Source organism: Ctenocephalides felis, unplaced genomic scaffold (assembly GCF_003426905.1).
Source record: "Ctenocephalides felis isolate EL2017-DRISC unplaced genomic scaffold, ASM342690v1 CF-g0.4_SCAFFOLD_01604, whole genome shotgun sequence".
Lineage (NCBI taxonomy): Eukaryota > Metazoa > Arthropoda > Insecta > Siphonaptera > Pulicidae > Ctenocephalides > Ctenocephalides felis.
Genome location: NW_020537758.1, coordinates 3,838,983 through 3,852,989, shown reverse-complemented (window position 1 = coordinate 3,852,989; position 14,007 = coordinate 3,838,983). Strand labels below are relative to the sequence as shown.

The 14,007-nt window shown below is 25.3% G+C and overlaps 1 protein-coding gene across 1 annotated transcript; it reads right to left on the bottom strand.

The window, feature by feature from the left end:
* Nucleotides 1-741: 741 nt before the first annotated feature.
* On the bottom strand, nucleotides 742-12,470 carry LOC113373083 (ninjurin-2-like). The gene is made up of 3 exons (XM_026613406.1): nucleotides 12,213-12,470; nucleotides 8,373-8,549; nucleotides 742-957 (listed from the first exon to the last, which is right to left on the bottom strand). Exons 1-3 carry the CDS (start codon nucleotides 12,288-12,290, stop codon nucleotides 742-744), a joined length of 471 nt encoding a protein of 156 aa, XP_026469191.1. The 5' UTR covers nucleotides 12,291-12,470.
* Nucleotides 12,471-14,007: the final 1,537 nt, after the last annotated feature.

The window sequence follows — 14,007 nt, the reverse complement described above, 5'->3', positions numbered from 1 at the left end:
TGATATACAAAATATATTTATAAAGATATTTTTCAAAATATTTCTTAGGAACTATAAATAAACATTATTGTTATAAATAACTAAATTAAATATATATATAAATATATGACAATTTATATATTAAATTTTTATTTATAAACACAATATTTTTGGTGGACAAAGTTCTAGATTATTATGTTTTTGTATAAAATAATTTTAATACAAAAATTGGAATAATAAATGAAAGTTGAGTTTTAGTTTTATTTTTATATATAATTTTTTAAAACTCATTCTATTTTTTTCTTGATAATACTATTGTGGAAAATAAATACATAATAAAAATTGGTAATAGAAATATATGTGTAGACAAAATTTAATTTGTTTAAAATAATTTTATTAACAATATAAAAAATTAGTACAAATATTTTAAAATTTAAAGTTAGTGTTAAAAAAATATTTATGAGTACTTATCATATGATGTCATTTTTAAATAATATCCATTGAAAAAATAGGACAAATATTTAATTTTAAATATATAAAAACAAACTTGTATAAATGTTTGATATTATTGAAAAATTAAATAAAAATATGACATTATTACATTGAACAAATGTAAAACGTTGCTTAAAATTAACAAATTCAAAGTATTTTGATTGTCTTAAATTTTTGTATAAAATTATTAAGTTAAATATATATATATATATATATATATTAATATATATATAATTATATATAATAATATAAATAATTTTTTATCTTTTCCTATGATGAAGTAAAATTTCTAAAATCCGAAACATTATTCATAGATCTTATAGAATCGTATTTCATATCAAAAGCACTCAAAATAACGTTTATTACGACTGTTACAATATTTAGGGACAGACAAATATTATTCCCTAAATTGGCCCTGTCCTGTTGCTGCAATTTATTTATGTCCAGGGCCGAACCTAAAATTACACAAGCTATCCCTTGCAGACACTAAAATAAAAATAAAATAAAATAACATAAATAAATAATAAAAAAACATAAAAATACATAAATAAATAAATAAATAAATAAATAAATAAAATTTGAAAATATAATGTTAAAAGTGATGAAAGAAAGCCTGATAATTTTTAAATTAATAAAAAATTAAATATTGGACCCATAAAAATTAATTTCTCAACTTTTTACCAAAATTTCCGTAGGGTAGTCTCGACGTTTTGAAGGTTTCTGAACATTTTGACATACCTAAGAAAAAATGGATGTTTGGGTGTGTGTGTGTGTGTTTTGTATGTTCGCATTTTTTCGTCCACGTTTTCGAGCGCACGGATTAACCGATTTGAATGGTTTAAAAAACATTCGATTCTTATTGATAGGTAGATGTGCTGATTAGTTTTTGGCAAAGGCAGGTCCAGCTGTTACGGAGATATGGAGCAAAGAGTGCAGAAAATACAAATCGAGTTTTTGAGAGGACGGAGTATCGGATTTGAATGATCTAAAAAACATTCAATTTGTAATGATTGGAAAAAGAGGTGATTAGTTTTTGGCAAAGACAGGTCCCGCTGTTTCGGAGATACAGAGCTAAATGTGCAAAAACTGGCAGTTTTTGAGTGAACTAAGCGTCCGATTTGAATGATCTAAAAAACTTTCTGCTTGTATTGACAAAACAATTGCTTTTGAAGATGAAAAATTATTACACCTTTTTTATTTTTCATAAAATATTTTTGTAATTTTGGATTAAAAAATTCAAAAAATGACCCAGGCTAAGCACAGTCTAAGCGCCACTCTGGTACAAATGTTAACCCAAGCGCGTTTAGACTGTTTATATACAGGAGCACATTTCCAATTTTGTGAAAACAATTGAAAAAATGTGAAAATGCCGCCAAGCTAAGCACAGTATACGTGAAAATATCGTACAGAATTATTTGCAAACGCGTTTAGACTGTGACTATACGGGAACACTTTTTCAATTTTGTGTAAATTAGGCAACTATTTTTTTTTTGAAATTGAATTTGAAATGAAATGACGATTATTAATGTAATAATTGATTTATGATTTACATTTGATTTGCTCAGATATAACAATAAGATAACAAAAATAATGAAAGTTACAGTATTTGTAATAATATATTTGAAAACGTTTAACACTTCTCGAATATTTCATTACGGTACGGGAAGTTCCAGCAATTTGCCTTAAGGACGATGCCATACACTAGTTATAATGAAACTTCATACCCTATATTTAAATTTTACATTAATAAAAATCAATAAATTAAAAAACAATTCAAAAAAACTCTAAATAAAATAACATGTGTGCATTCACACATTCAATTTTCAACTATTTTTCCTGAACTGTTTGCAACATTTTTCTTAAAATTTGCAAATCCAAAATTTATTTTACTATAAATTCTTTATTTACACTATTCTGTTCATTATTGGTATAATAAGGCCCAATATTCATTTTAACGACATCACAAACTAAAGTTCCCATAATAAAACCTAAGGCTGTCTGGTTCAAAATCCTGGTGACGTCATCAGCCTGGTCACCAGGACGATGATGACCATAAATCGTTAAAATTGCGTTCAAAATTGCGGCCAAAACCTAACCAAAAAAAATTATAACAATAAATTACAAAAAATTTAACACATTTTTGATCTTATATACAAATCTGTTTTACTATTTCCAAGGATTACTATTACTATTACTATCTATTACAATGGTGTGTCTCCATTTATAATAGTTTGCAAAGGATAATTCGAGTGTTCCATTCCGAATCCTGATATAATAACATTTATTAAAGATATTACAAACACCAAAATCAATATGATGTCGTTCAATATAATTGCGGCCAATTGGTCGCCACTTCTGTTGATGTTCAGGCCACCAATTGCGATAAATAAAATTCCGACAATTATCTGCAGTAAAATCAAAATCAATTTAAGTATTTGTCTGAGGTATATGCAGTGCTGGATTTACAGTAGGGGCAATCGGGGCTACTGCCCAGTGCGGCAAATTTTGGGGGGCGGGGAGAAAAAAATTCTATACAATATAATCAACTATTTTTAACAACATTTTTTATTTCAAGAAATATAAGTAACAAAGCATAACACGATTGCAATGCAAAATTTGGGTTGAAATAACCGATAACTAAAATTTATTATTCTGCCTTGCCTCCCTCTCCGAAAGTAAATTATCAAATTGGTTAATAAGTTATCAATTTTGGCAATTTGTCTAATATAAAAATCCATGAACAAGCTGAAAGTTTAACAAAAATATGTTTTTCAGTTCTCGAGCCCTCTTAAAATGACGAATTTGTGCACTTTCAAGCTTATAGCGTCGAAAAAAAATTTAAACTAGTGACTTATGGCATTGTGCCTTAAGGGGGTATTCTACTGTAAAGACATGAATTTCGCCCGGTTTTTGAAGCGCTGTATAAAGGAAACAAATAATATTTTTACTATAGATTTTTTTATCATTTGTTTATCGATATTTTATTATTACATAAAAAAAATATTATTAAAAAAAATTAAAATTCACAAAGTTATGAGCAGTCAAAGTGGGGGTTCCCAAAAAAAGGGGGTGTCCTGGCGTACATGATTCGAATCCTCCTGGTGATTTGAAACATAAAAAATAGATGGATTCTTAATTATAATAGATGCCGCTATCGTATGAACCTTGGATAAGTTAAACATTTTTTTTTGTTTGAATGGCGGCAGTTTGAAAAAAAAAATTTTTTTCTCATGTTTTTTTAACAATTCCGATTTTTTTAAAAATACTAAATGAAAAGTTATAGTTTTGGGCAAGATCCATACGATAAAGCGATGTATAGAAAAGATTCTCTCCAAATTTGAAGTAAATCGGTTCATTAGAACTCGAGATATCGATATCCTTACCGCCAGCTCGAAAAAAGTAGTTCCGAGAAAAACGCGTTCAAAGTTTTGAGACTCGGTCGGACCCGAACCGAGACCACGTCACTAAAACGGATATAACTCAGGAAATAATAGTAATTTTGAAAAATCCTTTTAATGACATATTTTTGAATAACTAAACTTTGAAAATATGAAAAAAAATTTTTTTTGATTTTTTTAAAATTCTACAGTAGAATACCCCCTTAAGACAATTTACTGAAACATACCGTACTGAAAATTACATTTTATAAAGAGCTTTAAAATTTTTTGAAAAATGAAAATAAAAGACTTTTAAAGCAAATTTTTTGTATTTTGGAATTTTTCGAAAATTGAAAATTGATGAACCTGTTGCAAAGCAGTCGCGCTGCACCTACGCAGATTTCAGAGAAGAAATATCGAAACTCAATTACCATTTTTCGTAATTGCCTGTGCCAAAAGCTAATCAGAACGTCTCCCCATCAATACAAATCTAATATTTTTTAATTTTTCAAGTCGATTTCGATAACACAGATCAACCAATTTAAATGATTCAATTCCTATTGATAAGGTGACGTTATTGGCCAAGGCAGGTCCAACTGTTTTGAAGATACGGGCCAAAATGCCAAAAATGATAATTCAGTTTTTGAGAAAAAAAGCGTCCAATATCATTCAAAAAAATTTACAGAATAAATAACTGCTTAAATTTGTGGGGGGGGGCAGGTTTAGCGGTTACGATGATCCAATAAAAAAATTTGAAAAAAAACATTTGGCGGACAAAAGTGATCATAAGACATATGCACATTAAATTATCAGATATTTTAAAGATATTATAATAATAAGTATACATTTTGTTTACATTTATATGCGTTCTGTAACATTGTTTATCCGTTAGACTGCGACGCGGCGCTTACGCGCTTCTATATTTTGTCTCTACGCAGCTGAAGCAGCGCGATTGCTTTAAAAAAAAGTTCGAAAGTTCGTAAAATTTCAGGGATGGGGCGGCATTTTTGTCAGTGCCCCGGGGCGCCAAATTTCTAAATCCGGCGCTGGGTATATGGTATGTTAGACAAATTTGTTGAGAATTAAATTGTGTATAATATTGTCTAATACTGTAAAACCCTACAGCAACTCGGTATACTTTAAAATTTCATTTGAAAATAGACAATTGGTATGAGCGCGCCTAATAAATAGAGTTATAGTATAGTGCTGGCAGCGCGTTGGTGCATTTATTTATTATATTTCTTGTAAATAATGAAATATTTGTCCTAGTTAAAGAGAATGTTAGACAAATTTGTTAAAAATTAAAAAAAAGATATAATAATGTCTAATAGTATGATGCCCTTTAGCAACTCGGTATACTTTAAAATTGCATTTGAAATTCGTATAAGCAGGCCAAACCTGGGTTACCTGTGTAAAGTAATTTTGTTGACAACGCGTTGGTGCATTTATTTATTATATCTCTTGTAACTGCTAAAATGTTTGTCTGAGGCAAATGAAATAATAAACACATTTATTTAACCCTCCGTCGGTCGGCGTGGTCTGGCCAGACTTTTTTCGACTTCAATTTAAAAAAAAAAATACTTCTAGTAATCCTATCGACTTGAAATTTCTTGACTTTTCCTAAAATTTCATTAGCTGTCGATCAATGAAAAAATCAGGATGAAAAAATGTACAGAATGATAATTATAAGGATATTAACTTTTTTATACTTCGAACGGTCGGAAAGGTCTGTCTAGACCACCTATACATTTTGTATGAAATATACGCTTTTTGATATATGTAAACCAGTATTTTGTCTTTTTTCATGGTATTTTCTATTCAAACTGCGTTGTATATATTCTTTGCTATGTGTTCTAACATGAATGTTAGTATTTTCATGACGAGAATTCCTTGAAAACCTACCAAACTTATTGGTAATCGCAAACACTGAAAATCGGATGAGTAATGCACACATTCATTTCAAAGGCGCCGAAAAAGAATAAATATTGTTTTTCATTGATTTAAAACAGAAAAATTAACAAAAAAGCAACGATTTTTTTACATTTCTTGATTTTTTTATATAATCGTTAATACATAAGACACCAAAAACTCATTTATCCCATATAAATGCATGTAAAATGAATGGTGGTCCAGCCAGACCTTTCCAACCGTTCGAAGGTGAAAAAATATCCGACCGACGGAGGGTTAAAATTAAATTATTTATAATATTGTCTAACATTATAAGACCCTAAATCGATATACTTTAAAATCGACCTTAAACATCAAAATAAATATATATTCCTAAAATCCTCGAACAACTTTTACGTTCGAACTATCGCATAAATATCGATATAATTATATCGATTATCTATTTATCTATTTATCTAACAATTGATAATTGATATATCGAAGGGTCGATGGGTCGAAGGCGCTTATTATTAAATTTAAAGAGGCGACTGCGAAGGCGCAGGCTGTGGTTACGTGATTTATTACTTCGGCCGAACGATGGTACTCCTTCAGGTGCATTTTGCAATCCCTCAGCAGGTTCAAGGTCAACGAAATTACACCGATCACAACCTTAAAGGTTAATAGAAAAGAAATAAAAATAAAAATTTATGTTAACCTCATTTGTCTCTATTAACACACCTTACTCGTTTATTGTCTCTAATGACACTCTCTACAATATTCATCTCTATATGTCACTATTTGTTTCCCACATTATATAATCTACTTTTTGGTTATTATTTATATGTCAACACCATGTATTTGTTAAAATTTAAATATTGTCGCTAAATTTTAAAACTCATTTTAGTATTCAGATTCCAATAAAAAGGGTCTTTCAAATGATACCCCACATGCCATAAATATTACTATCAAAATTTTTTGAAGTAAAACTTCTTTACACCCTCTACTACAAATTCGTAAAACGTGCATGTTTTGTAGACAAACCACACCTGGCAGGTTAATAGAATTGAATTAAATTTATATATTAATACATGGTGTCCCAGAATTCAGCGTCAAAGTTGAAAGGATCGAGAAAAATCAAAAGAAATCTTTACTATGCACTTTGAAAATTATGAGTGTTCATGGATTTGGTGAAATTTTGTTTATATTTTAATTTGTGGTTGATTTTTTTTAATTTAGGTCATCTTTTAATAATAGAATAGAGTTATATTTATATATTGAGATGTCCCAGAGTTCAACGTCAACGGTAAGAGAATAAATAAATCAGAAAAAAATTACATTATGCACTTTGAAAGTGGCTTTGGTAAAATTGTGTTGATATTTTACTTTTGTAGTTATTTTTTATTAATTTTTTAATAGAATATAATTATATTTATATTATGTACATGGTGTCCCAGAACTCAACATCAAATGTGAAAGGGTTGGGAAAAATCTGAAAAAAAATTATACCAAGTACAAATTTTGAGTTTTTAAGTGCAACCTGAAGCTTTGGTAAAATTGTGATTATATTTTGGTTTTTGTGTATAATTTCTATTAATTTTCTTTATTTTTTTATTAATAGAAGAGAATCATATTTATAATAATAAAAGGTTGTGTGAAATTGTGATTATTTTTTGGTTTTTGTGGATAATTTTTATTAATTTTGTTCATTTTCTTAATAATAGAATAAAATTACATTTATATTATATACTGGGTGTCCCAGAACTCAACGTCAAAGATGAAAAGTTTGAATAAATCTGAAAAAAATTTAACTAAGTGAAAAATTTTGAGTTTTTAAGTTTGAGAGTAAAAGTAAATGCTTTAAAATGATTTAGCAAATTTCATATACTAAAAATAAACGATTAATAAATAAATCCAATAAATGTTATATTTTTTGGAAACTTAAATGCGCAGAAATTTTAGTAGTTTTTGAATATATTGATTTTCACAAAATTTAGATTTTTTCAAAGTATCAAATAGTTTTAAGAATTTTTTAAACATATTATATACTTCTTTGAAATTTAGATTATTTTTGACATATTTTTTGACAACATTGATTTTTGTAAAAGTAGATGTTCTTAACATTTATTTGAAGTGGTTTATGAAAAAAACTTGACCTTTGAAAATATTGATTTTTAAGAATTTTTTACTTTTTGGAAAATTAATATTTTGTAGTTCAGATTTGTTTGATAATTTTCTTCTTAGTTAAATTTGTAAATATTTTTATTCATAAAATCACATAAATTTACATAAAAATTTAATACATTTTTAACGAAATAGGGTGCGACTGACCCCATCAGCCCCCTGATTATAAGATTGATAAAATAGTAGACCTTGAACTATTACAAGCACCCTTATTATTATCATTTGGTATTCACATTCAAATCAATAATACTTATGTGACAAATGGTTTCCTAGAACAAAATTACCTTTCAGGAATACCTTCACATATTTATAGAATATTCAAAGCCGAATTTAGTTAAATTGCCTTAAAAATCTGTATGGGAAGTTCTTAAAAAAAATTTGAAAATATTTTCAGAAACAAACGAATAGTCTTGAGCTAATATGGGTTAAAATAAATTTTCTAAATTTTTTTCTCACCTGTAGAATTATGGAAATGGAGATCAAAGTCAACATAAGGGTGTAAAATTCGTGTTTTTCCCCAACTTGTAAAATATATTTGAGTTGACTTGCATTGGCAGTCAGAAGGGCGATGTCCAACATCCCTTGGGCAATCGTTTTTTTGGTGGCATATCGATTTGCGTCCAAAGATTTTAACTGAAAAAAAAACTTATGTAAAAATCCGTAAACCAAAACCTCTTTAAACACTACATAATTTTCTAGTACTATTTTTTATCTTTATTTACCGAAAAAAAATCCGATTGCGAATTATTAGTAGTATTCACCCCACTAGTACTACCGCCTGTATTATAAGTCGATCCTCCGGGTTGTGTATTAATTCTTGTCGAAGAATTATTTTGTAAATTTTGTTTAACCATTTTGAAACACACTTTAGAATGTCTAATTTAATTTAAAATAATAATATTTATATTATTATTATTTGAAAACACAAACAATCGATACTTTAACTTTACTGGGTGAAGATCGCGATTAGAATGGAGACAATGTTATCAATGGACTGATTTTAAAATAACTAAATTGAAAATATCTTATCAAATTGAGACGAATTTATTGTGTATATGTATATATATATATATATATATATATACAAAGTATTTCACAAATTTAAACAATTGTGTGAAACATCAATATTTATAAAACCGTTTCATGGAAAATTTCAATTAGGTTTAAATAAAGTTCTGTCTTAAGTCAGTCGACTTAGTCAGTAATAATTTAGTTTTACAAGCTTTATACATAAATTCAAAAATTTTAAATATATATATATATATATATATATATATATATATATATATATATAAAGAATATGTATAGAAACAGTTTTGTACCATTTCCAAATTTTGATGAATTTTTATAATTAAACCACTTTTCGTAGGACTACAATAATTTAGGATATTCTTTAAAACCATGAACAGTATCATCATACAAAGTTTTATTTAATACAAAAAAACGGCCTAGCTGATCTTTACAAAAAACAATTAGGCACGTAGAATGCCTTTGAAACAGTTGGATCAGGATCTTTAGATAAATATTCTGCATTTTTCCAAACGATTTGACTTTTATTCAACAAAAGGTTACCAAAACCTGTTTTAAATCCTATTTTTCAATATTACATTAAATTATCAATTGTTTCCAAATGAATATCGACAAAAATGAATTCTATGAGTCACAATGTCTGACGAGATCGAAAACAAAACATGAATTTTGTGGATTTATCTGATTGTGATATTATTTATTTTTTTACAGATTTCGACAAGTATTTATATGAATGATTTGGAAACGAGAAAATCTAATTTATTTAAATTTTAACCCAATTATATTAATTTAGTTTATTAAATTTGTCTGAATTTCAATATTTTATACAAACATCCTTGGCACGTTAAACATTGTGTATTTATTTATTAAAGTAAATAAAATATTCAGAAAATGTGTACAATAGAATATTTTATATATTCTATCAAGAAATACTTAAAAATTTCACTCAAATACTTAATTTTTGAAAGGATCGATTTTTCACCGACAAAAGATTACTATTATTAAAAATTCAAAAGTGAAAAGTGATTTTTTTAATTTTAAATATCTTTAAGGATGAAAAATGAATTCAACATTTTTAAACAATTCTTCAAGGTGAATTCTATAAATTATTAAAAAAAGTACATAAAAATATTTTGTGTTCATTTTTATGATTCCTGAAGAAGTATTGGTAGATTTTTTTGGGGAAAGGAGACTTCTAGTTCAGAAACTAAAAATTATAATTAATATTATCTAAATATATATATATATATATATATATATATATGTCTAGTAATTTGATTAAAAAATCAGTTCAGCAAATTTCTAATAATAAACCATCAGGGACGACCTTTAATACGATCGTCTTCATTTCCGATGTGCAGTCATGCAAATATCCTCCTTTTATGGCATCAGGAAAAAAACACATCTAAACATGCATTTTATAGAAGTATCCACAAAACATTTTATAAATATACAATTGACATAAATTTATTAAAAAAAATCAGGCCAGAGGGTAAAAATTTGGGTTTGAATATAAAAAATCAGAGGAAAAAATGTTACAAAAATTTTAAAAAATATATTACTGGTAATTCTGTAAATAGATAACTTACTTTAAAATTTAGGTATGTATTTAAATCGCTATTACAAAAAAAATGGTTCTAAAAGTTCAAAACAATTCTTGTAAAATGACCTTTAAAATATAATTTTTTTACTGGAGTAAATTTAAGCTTCCGTCCGAGAAAAAAACAATTGGATTGCAATTATAATTACATTATATTTACAAATATAAAAATATTAAATGTCTTTAGGGTCATAATATAAATCAGAGTTCAAATTTGATTTACTAATTTTTTTTAGAAAATACAATTAATTTTGGCCCTAAAAAACAAATAAAGCTATGAAATGAATGCATTTAGGGTCGATCTTAAGTTTGACAATTTTTTCCCTAAAGTTTTGGTTCCAAAAGTTGAAAATTGTTAAATGCAGTTTTTTAGAGAATTTTATGCACTTTTTTCAGTATAAAATAAAATTTTTGGTTTATAACAAGTTTTTACGCATTTTGAATAAATAATACGTACAAACATTTATTGTGCAAAGTAATACGTCTTTTAAAGTTTCTCAATTTTTTTCGTAATGTTTTTTTTCTAAAAGTTGAAAATTCGGAAATACAGTTCTTTAGAGAATTCCATGTTCTTTTCATCGGTATAAAATAAAATTTTTGGTTTCTAACAAGTTTTTGCACATTTTAAACAAGTATCCAGAAAATTTAAAAAACTATGAACGGCATGCCAATTTTTGTGAAAACAGCAGAATAAAATAATTTATGATTTTATAAACAATCATTTTGGGTCAAAAAATTTCATTATACTTGAGTCAGAAAAAAAAATCTGATAATCTAGGCAATTTCAAACAGAACAAATATTAATATTAATTATTATATTTGAAAAATTAAATTATCAATAAATGCCAAATTATTTGACAGAAAAATATGAAATAAAATGAATATTATTTATTAATCGAATATTTTTGAAAAAAATGATATTGCAAGAATGTAAATAATTTTTATTAAATTCTTACAAGGATTTTATTAATATCTATCTAAGTTTATAAGATGATTCATTTTTCAATGACTCAAGAAGTATGACCTACTTTTATTATTAAGAAATAGTTATTTAGTTCTTGGTTAATTTCAAGTAAAAGTTATTATTCTTGTAAATCACTAACCATAAAAACAATAAAAAATTCTTTCATACATGTAATTAAATTATAATTGTTAAAATGACATTCACAAATTTTAGAAAAAATCGAATAAAATAAAAAATTATAATGGAAAAATTACCTTACAAAAAATGAAGGTTAAAAAAATTTATTTGTATTACAAAATTTATTTTAAAACTAGTAATATACTAATATAATTTAAATAATATCATTAGATTTATTATTTTATTCATATATTATTTATTTGCGATTTATCTAATTAGACACTATCGTATCTACTTATCGAAATTAAAAAATAAATAAAAATTTAAATTAAATTGTGAGTGTCAATACCTATAAAACAGGCTTTATAGAATTTTTAAAAAATATTTTTAATATTTATTTCAATTTGTTTATATTTTCAATTAATTTTTTTCCAAAGCGTTGTTTGCTTTAAAAGTTTTATCTATGAACAAAGAAGTATCAAATAGAATTGATGTACAGTGTTTGCTCGCGGAAGTAAATTTTGTTTATATATAATATAAAAAATATAATTTATATATATATATATATATATATATTATTTTTTACCCTTTCATCCCTGTTCATGGTAGTCAATTCCGGCGAAATAGCTGCTGCCATATTCTGTTTCAAACGGAAACCCCACATGAATATTGATTATCAACACTTTGGATTTATTATACGAATTTTCATTAGAAACACTAATGTTTTTATCATCGATATCAATTCTGTAGACTTTCTAGAATTTTATAAAAATATTTTTAAGTATTATTTGTACTTGTTTGTATTTTTAATTAATTTTTTTCCAGAGCGTTGTTGTTCGCTCTTTGAAAGTTTTCCTGAGACTGAAAATGCCATGGCGACGGTTTGTGTTTGGATTTCAGGGTAATGGATTTATATATGGTAATGGATGTATATATAAATATAAATATATATATATATATATATATATATATAATGATTCTTAAGACGTCTATTTATATCCTGAAATATTTATTTTTATTATTTTTCAAGTGTATATATTATAAAAAAATAAAAACGTCCAAACGAATCGAGTGCAAATAATAATGCATGAATATTATTTTTTGTACCAAAATTAATTTTATTTTAAAAAAATGTAAATTTATGATAGAACACAATTCAAATAAATGCTGTAAATTATAATATTTATAATAGCTTTATAATTTGCTTTCATAAAATAATTTATACTTTTTTCAGAACAAAATTATATTAATTTTGCCTATAATGTTTTTCTAAATATTTGCAACAGTTTTAGATTGAAATATGACTTTATTTTATTAATTATGTATTTAATTTAAACAATTATTTTTATTTAATTTATTTAATTTATTATTTATGTATTTGTGCTTATTAAAAAATATTATAATTAATTTTAAGACATTTTTTAAATCCTAAAATATTTATTTTGAATTTGTGCTTATTAAAAAATATTATAATTAATTTTGAGACATTTTTTAAATCCTAAAATATTTATTTTGAATTTGTGCTTATTAAAAAATATTATAATTAATTTTGAGACATTTTTTAAATCCTAAAATATTTTGAATTTGTGCTTATTAAAATATTATAATTATTCTTGAGACATTTATTAAATCCTTAAATATTTATTTTGGATATTACAAAAAAAAAACACTTGCAAAAATAATATTTTTATAGAAAAATTTTCTGTACAAAATTACATCTGCTGTATTTTTTTTTCAATGTTATGGCTTTATGAAAAATAAAATATTTATTATTTAAAGTATTTAAGAAATTCAAATTTTAATTATATAATTCGTATAAAATTATGTGATTCAATTAAAATTTTGCTTCATAATATTTTATAAATAATTAAAAATGTTTCATAAAATAGTTGGTTTTTTGTAAATTATTATTTTACTGTAAATTATTACTACTTTGCATATTATTTAATTTTTAATAAGTTTGTTCAATATTTCACTTAAGCTACTCAATTAGTTAAAGATTTAAAAATTGATATAAAATTTTTGTATTTTCAAAATTATTTTTTAGGTATACCGAGTTGCTGTAGGGTCTCATAATATTGAACAATACTATTGATAATTTAATTTTCTATAAATTTGTCGAATATTTCATTAAGATTAAACGAATCGTTTAGTAGTTACAAGACAAAATTTAAACTAGTTGGTTTGGTATTTAGCCTTGAGGCAAGTTACATGAACTTCCCGATATGTGTAAATAATTGACTTAATCAATAAAAAGTGTAAATAATATACTTCATCAATCCTACTTTAATAAAAAAAACGATAATAATTTTAGTAAAGTTTGCCGAATTTTTAAAATTAAACTACTTGTCGTAATGCCGTAATATTACAGTGATTTCTAT

What these genes read in the sequence shown, in the direction of transcription:
- LOC113373083 (XM_026613406.1), bottom strand. Translation starts at nt 12,290, where the DNA reads ATGTGGGGTTTCCGTTTGAAACAGAATATGGCAGCAGCTATTTCGCCG. An exon ending in CCATGAACAGGGATGAAAGG is followed by an intron (nt 8,550 to 12,212) that starts GTAAAAAATAAT and finishes TTTTTTTTTCAG; the next exon opens with TTAAAATCTTTGGACGCAAA. An exon ending in CCATTTCCATAATTCTACAG is followed by an intron (nt 958 to 8,372) that starts GTGAGAAAAAAA and finishes TTTTTATTTTAG; the next exon opens with TGTCTGCAAGGGATAGCTTG.